Here is a 12,740-nt window from a genome sequence, read left to right on the forward strand (position 1 = left end):
TATTAAGGGGGGCAAAGTGTAATTTTATAGAACAAAATTACTAAAATTAGTGACTATGTATATATTAATTAAAAAAAAAATTAGGGGGGCAATGGCCTAGTCCAAGTCTCCCTCCGTCCTTGACGAGAAATATTATGTTTAGAATATTTTTATAATATATTTATAACAAATTTTAAATGGTAAATTGTTATTGATTATTGTAGAGTGATCATTACACTTTGGCGTGCACAAGGATTGACCCAAGAAGGCCCCACCTCCCTGGTCCTAAGAAAAAAAATATTGTATTAGTTATATTTTTTCATATTTGCAGTCGGCCATTTTCCAAAACTTTAGACCCTACAGTGCAAGATTGTGATTGAAAGAAGATCGTTTTAACAGTTTAACTATTATAACACATAAAAGGCATGGATTTATGATTTTCAAAATTTTCTAACTAATCTTTTCAAACTAATCGTGTTAATTGTTCTCACCTATCAAATCACTCGTTCTATAAGAGGTCATCATCATTGTTGTATTCATTATAGCCATCAGTTCTGGCTGAACCCAATTATTTTCCTTAACTATATATCCTTGGATTTCCCCACTGAAACAGCTCAATATTTGTATATGGTACTAGAAGTCATTAATTCATCATTAATTTTTTTTTTTTTTGATGGGAATTCATCATTAATTTTGATTACAACTTAACCTGAAAGCAATACCATCCATCTTCTGAAAAATGATGAGAAATCATCATTGTCCCATAAACACAGAATTGTGAATGAATTTATTACCCAAAATTGTGACGGTGACTAGCATTGTCAATGGCCCATTTTTGAATTGAGCATTAATTATTAGGTTCAAACATGGGTCCAAATTACAGACTAGAAACCAGTAGAGTCATAAATATGGTAAATTACCACTGCACCTATTTTTTTTTTTTTTGGTTTTTAACTCACATTGAAAATTGAAAATTCAAAAAAAGGCAAATTTGAAGTTTGTCAAAAATCTAGTGTAAGGACAAATGTTCTTTTCAAAACGATACAGGCTTTAAGGTGTTAATTCATTCTAACCCGTTTTGGAATTTGGATTACCTAAGACGACAACGTTTCTGCAAAATCCTAGAAAAGGAAAAATCTTATATCACACTTAAAAACGACATTGGTGAAATGAAAACAAAATGGACATAGGCCTATCATGTTTCTTTTATCAAAAAAAAGTGTAAGCAACTAAACGACACGGTTCCAACTGTCAAACACCAAAACGAACACAGATGATAAGAGTTGGACTTGGACATGCAGGAAAGGAAGGTGAGAATTGCTGTAAGAGAGAGAGAGAGTCTGTGTGTGTGTCTGAGAGAGAGAGAGATAGAGAGAAATGGGGAATCAAAGAGACTTTCCTTTGTGTTGAAAGCTTTTCCAATAGTAGTCATTGCTTTGTAATTCACTGGTCAATGTCACAATAACTCCTTATCACATCACACTCGTATTCTCTCTCTCTCTTTTTGTTTTTCATTTGTTGGGCTTCTCTTGCCTTACTTTTCTAAGTTTTCTTCCTTTCTCACTCTCTCTCTCTCTATATCTCTTCCATTTTTAACTCCTAGGCCTCTTCATATTCTTGTTCTTTCTTGGTTGAGCGTTTTATATACTCTGCTTTTGTCACTTGGTTCCTGAAGATTATGGACGTACAGAAGATTAAACTCTTGGGATTTTTACTCTGACTAAAAGGGTCACTTTATTTTTCTTCATTTTCTGTGTTTTCAGTCCCAAGCATTAACCTTTGCTCAACCTCAAAAATCAAAATAGAGGTTTTTTATTACACGAGGTAACTCACTCACACTCTCTCTCTCACTATAGTGGTCTTGTTTTCACAGCACTCAAGCTTGTATCTTTTTTACTTTTAGGTACAATATAATGATAGTGGTACCTGGGATACTTGGCATGGCTTACACAAATGACAAAACACTAAAATTTTGTTAAAAACCAAAGAAATTGTTCAAGATGTTTAATTTTAAGGTTGGAATATTTCATAGAAAGATATTCTAATTTTTCTTTTTCTTTTTTCTTCTTTTTTGGAAACTTTAGGCTCACTTCAATAAAAAAGAAATCATGATGTGTTCGGATAAGAGACAGGCAAACACATTTATTAATTATTGTTGTTTTTTGTTTTGTTTTGTCTTTGTCTTTGTTTTTTGGGTTTCTTGTAATTTATAAGTTGAAGAAATCTTATTGGGTATTGAAGTAGCTTACAATTTAAGATTTTGAATATCATGTCCACTACTCTCCCTTGTTTTCATGTGTTTGGTACCACTTTCAAAATTTGCTCAACAGAAATGTTTGTCGTTTGCAGAGGCCAACCTATTCTTTAATATTATCACATTGTAAGTCTCCTTTATATTTTTTTGTTGTTAAAGAATTAGGTATACATACAAGAGTGTGTGTGTGTGTGTTTGTGTTTGTTTAAGAGCTCGCATACCTCTTTGTGCCTATCTATTTTGGATAAACTATTTTGTAGAGACAATTGGTATGCTCTTTAGGCGATCCTCTAGTTTCTCATTATTGCTTTTCATTCTAGAGATTTGATGCCATCATAACACTTTGGTATGTAATTGGACGAAAAAACGCATCACAGCTAAGCATGTCATTCACTCCCAATCATATGGCAAGGAAATCACCAAAGAGCCCTGTGCCAGTGGTATGTGAAAAAAATCATTCAGGATGCATGTATAAATGGGGTTTATATAGACTCTTTGAATTTCGCCAAGGTCATTCCAAGAGGAAGCTGCTATCAAATAGGAGGCATTTGAGCCGTCATCAAATCGGTAAGAATTCTTTCATCAAATTGTACAAAGAATAATTTGATGTATAAGTTTTTGTGTTTTACCATGGGGCATCATATGAAAATTATATATGTGTTATTTTTTCCTACAAGTAGCATATCATATCTAACTTCTTCACAACAACCCAAGCAAGCATATATGAATTGTTTTCTAGTCACTTACATACTGCGTTCAATAATCAGGAAGAACTGTATTAATATTTTCCAGTATTGAGGAATAGATGGAATAATTACTGGAGGACATTTCTCTTTTTAATTGGTCATTTTGCAACATGCTGCTAGTGAGAGAAAAAAAAAATGCTGAAATGTATAGGAGAAGTATTCGTTGAATTTTCTGTGCATCTTTTAAGTAACTCTATCATTTTGGTGTTACATTTCCTTTTGAAATCATCAAATCATCAAATTTTAATATTTATCTGCAGGCGATGTGAATTTAAGGAGCAAGCTTGACACGCATACCAAATTTAATGAGAAGTGCCAAGCCGTTGATGTAAGTTCCAGCAACCTACTATTTTTTTATCAAACCTTTCAAATATTTCTGTTTAACCATTTGTTCCAATTTTCTCAAGGCAACAAGAAGTAAAGAGTTAAGAAAATTTCGATATTGTTAGTTTTTATTTATTAAAGAATGTTGGAGTGAGTATTTAATTAGGCTTCTGTTAAAATAAACTTACTAGTCCTGTTTTTTCCTCTTCTTACATTTTGATTTTGTAAAATCAGATTTTCTTATGATTGAGTGCAAGAAAGTATAGATGCTGATTAGCAACTTTTAATTTATCCAGGATAGTAAAGACAGCGAAACTCAGACTATTAATACTGATAAGGCAAGTTTAAAGAGACTTATGGAAGAAGAGATACCCTCCGAGCAGCATTCAAATAAGAAAATTGCCACTGATAAAGTGAACCATTCACAATCTAATCCTAAACTTGTTGATGAATTAACAATAAATCATGGAAAGGCAAGCAAAAGTTGTCACAGGCAATGTCAAATGCCTGTTCATGGCTGGAAAGATACAGAGAATAATGAGCATCATCAACCATCACATCAGAATGTTGTGGATAGATCTTTAAACAAGCATAACCCATCAGCATCAAAAAAGGTTTTCTTCAAAGAAGTGCACCCCAGAGATAGAAGATCTTGTGGTTGTAAAAATATCAATTGTGTGGAGCATGACCAGCTAAAGGAGATTAATCTCCAGCTAGTGCAGATGAATGAGGCAGAGGAAACTGGAAATCAGAAGTTCACAGATGGAAAATGTCTCAGCAGAAATGGGGTGGGCCACCAGTCTAAACAATTGTTGGGTGCATTGGAGATTTTAAATTCGAATAAGGAATTATTCATAGAACTTCTGCAAGACCCAAATTCCCTGTTAGTAAAACATATCCAAGACTTAAGGAATTCTCAGGCAAAAGGACAGCAGACTAAATCTTTCTCTGGAGCCAAATTGTCAGAATACCAGACAAGTGTTGCAAGACAACATGAACAGCCTACCTGTCCCAAAAGGTTGGAATCTTCCGATCAATACCTTTCTAAAGGCAATGGTGATCCTCAATCTTCAGACAGAATAGTAGTCTTAAAGTCTGGCCTAAGAAGCTTGCAAAATTCTTCAGACAGACTCAGCCCCCCCTACTCTTCTTTGCAATCTTCTTATTACTTGAGGGTTAAAGAACAGAGTGATAGGCCTACACCTTTTTCCTTTGATCATATAAAGAGGAAGTTGAAAGATGCTATGGGTGTTAACAGAAAAGAGCAGCACTGGATGTCAAGCAATAGTAAATTAGAAAAATATCCCTATGATTGCCAGGGCTCAGATGCTGGTGATAGGGGGATAAGTGTAGAGATAGATGGAAGTAATTCACCAAGAACTGACCTTGATATTGGCCATAAGGTGAAATCTTCTCTGGGCGTCAAGACAACAAACAAGATAGGAAAGGCTAAAGACTGTGAATGTAGTGGACATGAAGCCGCTGCAACCAGTGGAAGTGGTTGTAGAAACTCAAACTTTTCAATTGTTGGCCATCCAATGCAACATGAATCTGACATATCTGCCATGGAGTGGGAACATCTCTCTGGGATATTAAACAATGGAAATGAGGATGTGGATCTTTTAAGAAAGCAGGTGCCAAAAGCCTGTGGGAGGATGTCATCTTTCCCTGAGCATGGTCTTCTGCCTACACTCAATCCTGGAAGGGACTGGGAACTCAGTTTTGCTACTAGACATATGAGCTTTTCCCCCTATAGCAATCATCAAATGGTCTACAAGAACAAGTACAAGTTTCAAAAAGAAAAGAACAAAAGATGCTTAAGTTCATTAAAGCAAAACATAGAACCTCTATCATTTGCTGATACTGAGAAGCCCAATGATCCATTGCAAATTTTTGACACAAAGCCAAATATCTCAGAGAATAATTTTTCTGGCATGAAAATTAAAGATGATTTGAGCCCTACAGGTATGATACTGCTAACTTTTTACCTTGAATTTGGTCATATATTCTCTCTTCTTACCTGCTAATGATACTCCATAACCAGGTGAAACTAATGCTTTGGAGATGCCCTTTGAATCACTAAGCACACACCAGGCTGGCCCAAATCAAAGCACTGACAGAGCCAATGATTGTGAGAAAATTGGATCTTTGGAGTCCCCAAGAGAGGTAATTTGCTCTTAGTAATTTTCCTTCTCATTAAATTTCTTACTAGTGCTTCTATCTGTCACCTATAGTTTGTTGCCTTTTGTTTTACACTTCTCAGTCCTCATTAATGTGCTTAATTAACTTTGGCCTTTTTCAGCATTCACCTTCTGAGAATCAACCACCAAAATTTGTACCAGGAGAATTTTCTTTGTCTAGTCCTTCAAGCCTGCAGAGAGTGGAAGATTCTGAAAACCTGAAAGATCAAGTGGAGCAGCCTAGTCCAGTATCTGTTCTTGAGCAGAATTTCATAGAAAGCAACATAAGTCAACCTGGTAGGCTTTCATATCAAGAATTGTTATTAGTTCTCTACTTCCTTAATTCTGCATCTGAGATAACTGAGTTAAACTTCTGCAGCTCAGTTGCCCATTGAAGCACTACTAGTTAATGCTGAAGACCACTATTCTGCTACACTAGATAGTCCCCTTTTGGGCCCCAAAATCAATATAAATACTGCTAAGGATGGGCATGTATCCTTCTCTGAGTACATAAGTGCACTGTTTGGAACTTCTGGCTTGAATTGGGATGAATTGTCAATGAAGTGCCATTCATCAGATCAACTGCTTGATCGATCCTTATTTGACAAATTGAAGATGCCAGATAGTCAATTTTGTGGTGATTGGATGCTCCTATTTGACTTTATTAATGAAGTCCTAGCAGAGATTTGTCAGTATAATTCTGGATGCTCCCCTTGGGTGTCATGTATCAAACCAATAATTGGACCAGTTCCAGTAGGTAAAACTATTATTCATGAAGTGATAAAACGTGTTGATTGGTATCTTCTCTCACAATCACCACTGCAGACATTGAATCAGATTTTTGAGCAAGACCTCACAAGGTCTAGAACATGGTTGGATATCCGAAATGAAAATGAAGATACTGCTATTGAAACGGCAGAAGGTGTTTTAGAAGAATTACTAGTGGAAATTGTATTTGAATTGGTTCTTTGAAGCATCATATATTTGTCCATATTACATCAGTGAGATTACACAGCTTGGTGAGAGTATGCTCAAGCTTTGTGTATACTGTATAGTTTACACTCAATCTCCAAAATCTATCAATTATAGGGTTCTGATGGGATTTCATCAACCGTTTCCTTTTTCGTACTCTAAAAGCATTGTTACGAGATGTAATACTTTTCATCAATATACTAGTATGTAAAATTTTTCCATTTTTTTAATACTGATCATAGAAGTTCTGACTTCTGACCTGTTCTAAACATTGCTATGATATGATCAGTTTTTAAGTCTTAATTTACTGTTGTTTGTATGGAAAGAAACTTATGCATTAATTGTTAAAAAAGTGTTCTAAGCTTTTGAGTGAGGTTGCTTATAAGTGATTATGGTATTTTCTTTATGGACTCTTAACAATCTGCTTTCAATTCTTTATTTTGCTTTCACAATTCATCATTGAAGTTGCAGTAGATATGCTAAATCTGCCACATATTTACTTTTCATTCATACATACAGTAGGTGTAATGCAGAAATGCGTAGGGACTTCTTTTGCTGTGTATTAGTTGTATAGCAATAGTACATTTCCTGGTAATTCTTGATAGAGCTGTTGTGTAGCTGTACAATAAGTAAGCTAGTCTTGATGGCATATGCTACTTTAAGTTAAGCATTCAAAATATCAACCGTCTATTATTTTAATATTTGATTTTTTTTGTACCAGGATTAATCCTCTGTAATGATTCAAATTGATTTGTATTTTGATTTTTTTTTCTAAACATGATGTTTCATTACTTGGTAGCACTTTTATTTCAAATTCTGCTCAGAGACTTTCCTGCAAGCCAATATAGGTCATAGCAAGGAGTAGGTGGACTGCTTTATGTGGAAAATTTTAAGTGAAACATCTAGTGCATGGTCTCATGCTCTTATTTGTTCACTTGGATGCTAGTCTAGTTGTTTTATTTTCTTTCTTTCCTTTTTGGGATCTCTTTTGGAAAGTTCAAGCTTTAGAAGCTGAAACTTTTTTTTTTTTTTTTTGGTTTCTCTTGTGTACTTTTTTAAAGGGTTTTCTCTTGTATGCTTATCATATACTAGCTATGTGCCATTTTCTTTTCTATGAATTTAATTTGCTTCTTCAGAAAAATAAAAATGAAAACATAATATATTACTTTTTCGTAGGTTATTTTGGTAGGTTGTATACTTATCAAATACTAGCTGAGTTTTGTAAAATAAGGAAAAATGGATGCTGGATTCAGGACAGTGGCTGCTAAATATTTCAAGAACACAATCTTTCCACTGCTAGTTAAATTTGCTTTGCTTTTAGATTCAGATGCGGTCCAAGGATGGGGAAGATTATCTAAGGAAGAAGATATGGAACTGGATAGACAGCTCAAACTTATAAATAAACCTGCAATCAAGACTTTCCAGGTAAGGATAGGATTTTTTAATTTGTGCCATCCTTATTTTAATTCTTTGAAGCAGCTATTTCTTTTGTACTTGCGTCAATTTTTCTTGTTAATTGTTATTCACTAGCCAATGTTCCACACAATGTGCAAATACACTATGAGTTCATTTTGAAATATTTTATAAGAAATTATCTTTGTGGCAAATTCTACAATACTTATTATGTGGTCTAATATTTAGGAACCAATTTCAATTATATTGCATATTATTAAAAAGAAAAGAAATGTAAATTATTAAGATTTGTATAATTAAGATTATGAACATGCCTTTTAGCAAAAAAAAAAAAAAAGAATATGTACGTGCCAAGAGCCTTGTGTAGCTTATTGGTTTGAATCTCCCTTTTCTTGTTGTAACATTTTTTTTTTTTAATTTATAAAAAGAAAAGGATATAAATGTATTTGAATTAATTCAGAAATATTTAATTATTTTGATTAAATCATGTATAAAATTATGTTTTATATTCTTGATTGCATGTGTTATTATATTTTCTTCTTAGCTTTAGCTGTTTTTGTTTCAATTATTGTTAAAACAACTAAACTTAAGCAAGAATGTCATATTCTAAATCTAATAATTCTAATTTAAATTTTAGAAAAATAACCATATAAATTCAATTTACATAGATTTTTTTTTTTTTTTTAAATTGAGATGAAAGGTAAGCTGATTTTGTTGATTAAAGTCTTGAAGAGAAACAGAGATCAAATCTGGTGGTAATTCACCCATCCAGACAGTTAAGTCATGAGCATCTAGAGCTTTCTTAGCCAAAGCATGAGCCACAACATTTTCCTGGCGTTTTACATGAGAAAAAAGACATGAACTCGGCGGTCGCAAGAGCTTGTGATTTGCAATGATAAGTCCATAGGCAGTCCAGTTCAGTAAAGATGATTGAATAGCACAAACTACTATCTCAGAGTCTCCTTCAATGGTAACAGCACCCAACCCCAGTTCTTTCACTAATCTCAGAGATCATCCTGCAGCTAAAGTTTCAACTGCTTCAACAGTTTTTTTTTATAATTCAATAACTAGGGGTGGAGGATTTGAACCATGGGTGTCTCTGTTAGAAACATTAGTAGGTGCCAACTAGTTGAACTACAAGGCTCTTGGAATTTCTATTGCTTTGACACTGGAAAAGGGACATCCCATTGTGTGGAAAAGGGACTTTTTGACTCAGTGCCACCAATACTTCACCCTTACAGTTTCAAATAACCACTCCTAAACCAGCCCGCTGCTCCTCCTTAAAAATTGCTCCATCAAAATTTTCTTTGTCGGTGCCTACAGCTGGTGGTTGCCATTTGACAGTGTGTTGGCATGGATGGTATTGGTCTTGAGTAGCCATGAGCTTGTTAAAATTCCTGTTAAAAGTCCATTACCTTGGCTGTTAGGTCCTTGAAACTTATGTGCGGATGGTTTAAGAGAGTTTTGTTATATCCTCCAAAGAAGGATTTCTAGATGAGATTAAACGCCGATGGGACTTCTCAGGCAGCCAGCTGTGATTCCATGGCTTTATTAGTCTACCATTACCCACCCGCCAAACCACACCATGATTAATAACTCTACGGGCTTGGAGAATGCTCTTCCATGCAAAAGATCCCCTTTGCTTATCACTTGCATTCATGATAATCCGATTAGGAAAGAATTTTGCCTTTAAAACTCTATAGAGCAACGATTCGTGGTTATGTAGAAGTTGTCATACTTGCTTGCCAAGAAGTTCTTTATTGAACTTTCTCAATTCATGAAAGCCCAATCCACCTTGAGCTTTTCGTTGACAAAGCCAACTCCACTAAAGCCAATAGATTTTCTTGTGATCTACTTCTTGTCCCCCGCCAAAATTTCCGAGTCATTGGTGACTTGATTTCTCTATTTCTTTCATTGCTTAAATTAGTTTGCATCACTCGTATACGAAAAACAGCTGATCAATTTAGCATAGTTAGTACGAAAATTATGAATGGTCCTAAAAAGCAAATCAACAGTACACTGGCTGGGTGAGGAGTAAATAATCACTGCATACTTTTTCCCCCTCTTTCTGAGTAAATGCTCAGTTCAAAATTTGAGTTACAATCCTAAGATATTCCTGAGAATCCTTGACAATCTCTCCATTTTTATAAACTAGCTTGTAATCCATGTATAAACCTAGTTGGATTTAAGACACAACTCTTCATTCCTTTTGCTTTAAATTTTATGTCATGATATTAATATCTTAATGCTTATCATCTTTTATTGCCTTTACACTTATGCAGGTTAAAGATAAGCACAACAGCAGGCGATATACCTACTGGATGTAAGTTTTTAACCAAGTATTTCCTGACTTCTTTTGGGTTACTTTCCATGTTGATCCATATGTCTTACAATAATTCTTTTTGCTAGTATGTGTTCTTACCATTGTTGTTGTCCCTTTCGATATCTTTGTAAACTGGCTGCTTCAATGTTCTTTGCCCAGGATTTATACAACTTACCTCTGACATTACCCTTGGCCTCACTCTTCAACCATCTACTTACAATGGTCCTCAAAATGACATGCTAATCAATTTACACCAGGTGAAAAAAATTGCCCGTTCTTTTTACTCATATATGTTGTAGAACATTTGAATTACTATTTTTAAATATTTTCTGATTATATATTGTAATTTTTGTCTTAGGATGTTGCTACGGGGAATTGGTGGTTCATATTTCATTATAAACATGTAGGTTACTAGCCATAGTCAATTTTCACAAATTTTTCTGAGGGTCATGTCATGGGTGGGGGCGGGGGGGAGAGTTTTACAGCCCAATAACAGAAGAGAGCCTTGCAATGAGGAATGGCCATTTTCCACAAGAAGATCATGGGAAAGTCTGCCTATATCAATCAGATTCAAGTTGTAAGTAATACACAGATTTATTTGTTAATCCTATGTTTATGCTCTTAGAATGTATGTTGACAAACCTTATTGTTACGATGCGATCCATAATGTGTGATAATTAATGGGGACATTATGTTTATCAAGCAGGGCTGGGAATTGTAGAGTAAATTCTAGAGAGGGCTGGGTTTCATGCCTTTTTTTTTTTTTTTTGATAGGAAGACTGAAACTTTTATTACGTAAAGGGTAAGTACATATAGAGATTCAATTATTGGTAGACTTTCCTCCAACCAAGTTACAAAACCATGGATACCCTTTGCATGTTGTGCCAAGGCATGTGCGGATTTATTTCCCTGTCACCTCACATGTTGGACTTTGACGCGTCTAAAGACTAAAATCATGCAACTTCTGCTGGATGCTCCTCAAGGACGTCAATCACCATAGCTGGTGGAATGGTGGAGCCCGACAGAGCAGTGAAAATCACGTGGGAGTCAGTTTCAAAAATAACTTCTTGTACACCAACATCCCATCCCATGCAAACGAAACCGCTACGTCCATCGCCTTTGCTTCAGCCTCCAACCAAGGGACCCAACCGGCAAGTGCAGATGCTGACTGAGGGCTGCGATCACCGTTCCTGCATGGTCCCGAATCACTGTACCAATGCCCACTGTGCCGAGATTCTTGAACCACGGATTTGAAGGAGGAACTTTCATGCCTTTTTAGTCATGATAATAATGTACTGAAAAAATCTGCTAATAAAATATAAGGATATGTTACTAAATGTAAGATTTCTAGTTATATTTCTGAAAATTTTTTAGAGAAAATATAGGGACACAAATTTATTTATTTATTTTTTTTGATGGGTATAATAAGGACAGAATTTTTCTGCCACAACTCTGAAAAAGAAAAAAACACAGATTTTGGGCTTTTGAGTTTATTTTGGTGCGCTTGAACCCTTTTATCCTAGACCTCTAAGCATTTTGTATATTTTGTATATCGAGAGACGCTAATTAAGCTACAAAACTACTGCCATTTTTTCATGGTACTCTCAAATAAGCAACACATAGGAATTCCAATTTATGAAAAACCAAGTAATTCAAGTCTAGAAACAACTAATGCCAGCCCTCTCAGCCCATTCCACTCGCAGAAGAACAGAACCCCAGCTGTACAAACTTTCAAAAAGCAAAAGGTATAACTTTTAATTCCTTTTGGCAGAAGTAGGCAAATCTATCAAATCCCCCACCATTCACATATTTCCTTACCCATAAATAAATAAATAAATATATATATATATATATATATAAATCAAATAGTGCATTTTCACATTAAATTTAGCTTCTCATATATCGTCTCAAAAACCGATCTATAATTCACAAGCTCCTGTCAAAGATTGATAAATAATATGAAAAATAATAATAATTGTTTGATCCTGTTTTAATGCATTCAAATTTACCATTAAAAAAAATCTCACCAATTAACTTGTTTATTGACATTATCTTGTTTAACCTAAAGAAATAAATAGCTATATCTTTCTTCTAAATAATAGAAATACATAATAAATAAATAAACAATTTTGTTTATTGAGATTAGAGAAACAACAATGCCATACCATAGTTGCAATAAATTTCACAGATTCTCTGAGTGCATTTCATGTGTGATTATGATTTTAATATCAATTTTCAATTCAAACTTGTCATTTGAATAATTATGAAATTTATTATGTCACAAGACTTATTGTTAGAAAAATCTTTGATACGACAACCACCTTAAATCAGTGGCAGAGTCACCCATTTGGATCTAGTCCATCAATTTCAAATTCAAAAGCAGCTAATTCCATCACCTCAACTATTTTCATTCCTAGAACAAACGATGCTATGTCCATAAAAATTTTCACAATAATTAAATCAATAAGTTTTTACTAGTTTTTATCAACATTTACATTACTTTTTTTATTTATTAATAATAATTTGTCATATTAGTCTAATGTGAAATT

General features: G+C 34.3%; 1 protein-coding gene across 7 annotated transcripts; it reads left to right on the plus strand.

The window, feature by feature from the left end:
* Positions 1-1,259: 1,259 nt before the first annotated feature.
* On the plus strand, positions 1,260-6,604 carry LOC115971157. Of its 7 annotated transcripts, none has more exons than XM_031090888.1 (8): positions 1,298-1,803; positions 2,310-2,359; positions 2,611-2,800; positions 3,240-3,307; positions 3,600-5,268; positions 5,348-5,469; positions 5,606-5,780; positions 5,863-6,604. In XM_031090888.1, exons 3-8 carry the CDS (start codon positions 2,617-2,619, stop codon positions 6,453-6,455), a joined length of 2,811 nt encoding a protein of 936 aa, XP_030946748.1. In that variant the 5' UTR covers positions 1,298-1,803; positions 2,310-2,359; positions 2,611-2,616; the 3' UTR covers positions 6,456-6,604. The 7 variants fall into 7 exon arrangements, with proteins under 7 accessions (XP_030946743.1, XP_030946749.1, XP_030946748.1 ...); XM_031090885.1 differs by having other exon boundaries at positions 2,329-2,359; positions 2,554-2,800; XM_031090887.1 differs by having other exon boundaries at positions 2,329-2,359.
* The last annotated feature ends 6,136 nt before the right edge of the window (positions 6,605-12,740 follow it).

The sequence above is a fragment of the Quercus lobata genome, chromosome 12 (genome assembly GCF_001633185.2).
Source record: "Quercus lobata isolate SW786 chromosome 12, ValleyOak3.0 Primary Assembly, whole genome shotgun sequence".
Lineage (NCBI taxonomy): Eukaryota > Viridiplantae > Streptophyta > Magnoliopsida > Fagales > Fagaceae > Quercus > Quercus lobata.

Bases quoted from the DNA above. Each gene is read 5' to 3' on its own strand.
- LOC115971157 (XM_031090883.1), top strand. The intron at 2,801-3,239 runs GTAAGAATTCTT...ATTTATCTGCAG, and splicing joins TTTGAGCCGTCATCAAATCG to GCGATGTGAATTTAAGGAGC. The intron at 5,781-5,862 runs GTAGGCTTTCAT...AAACTTCTGCAG, and splicing joins AAGCAACATAAGTCAACCTG to CTCAGTTGCCCATTGAAGCA.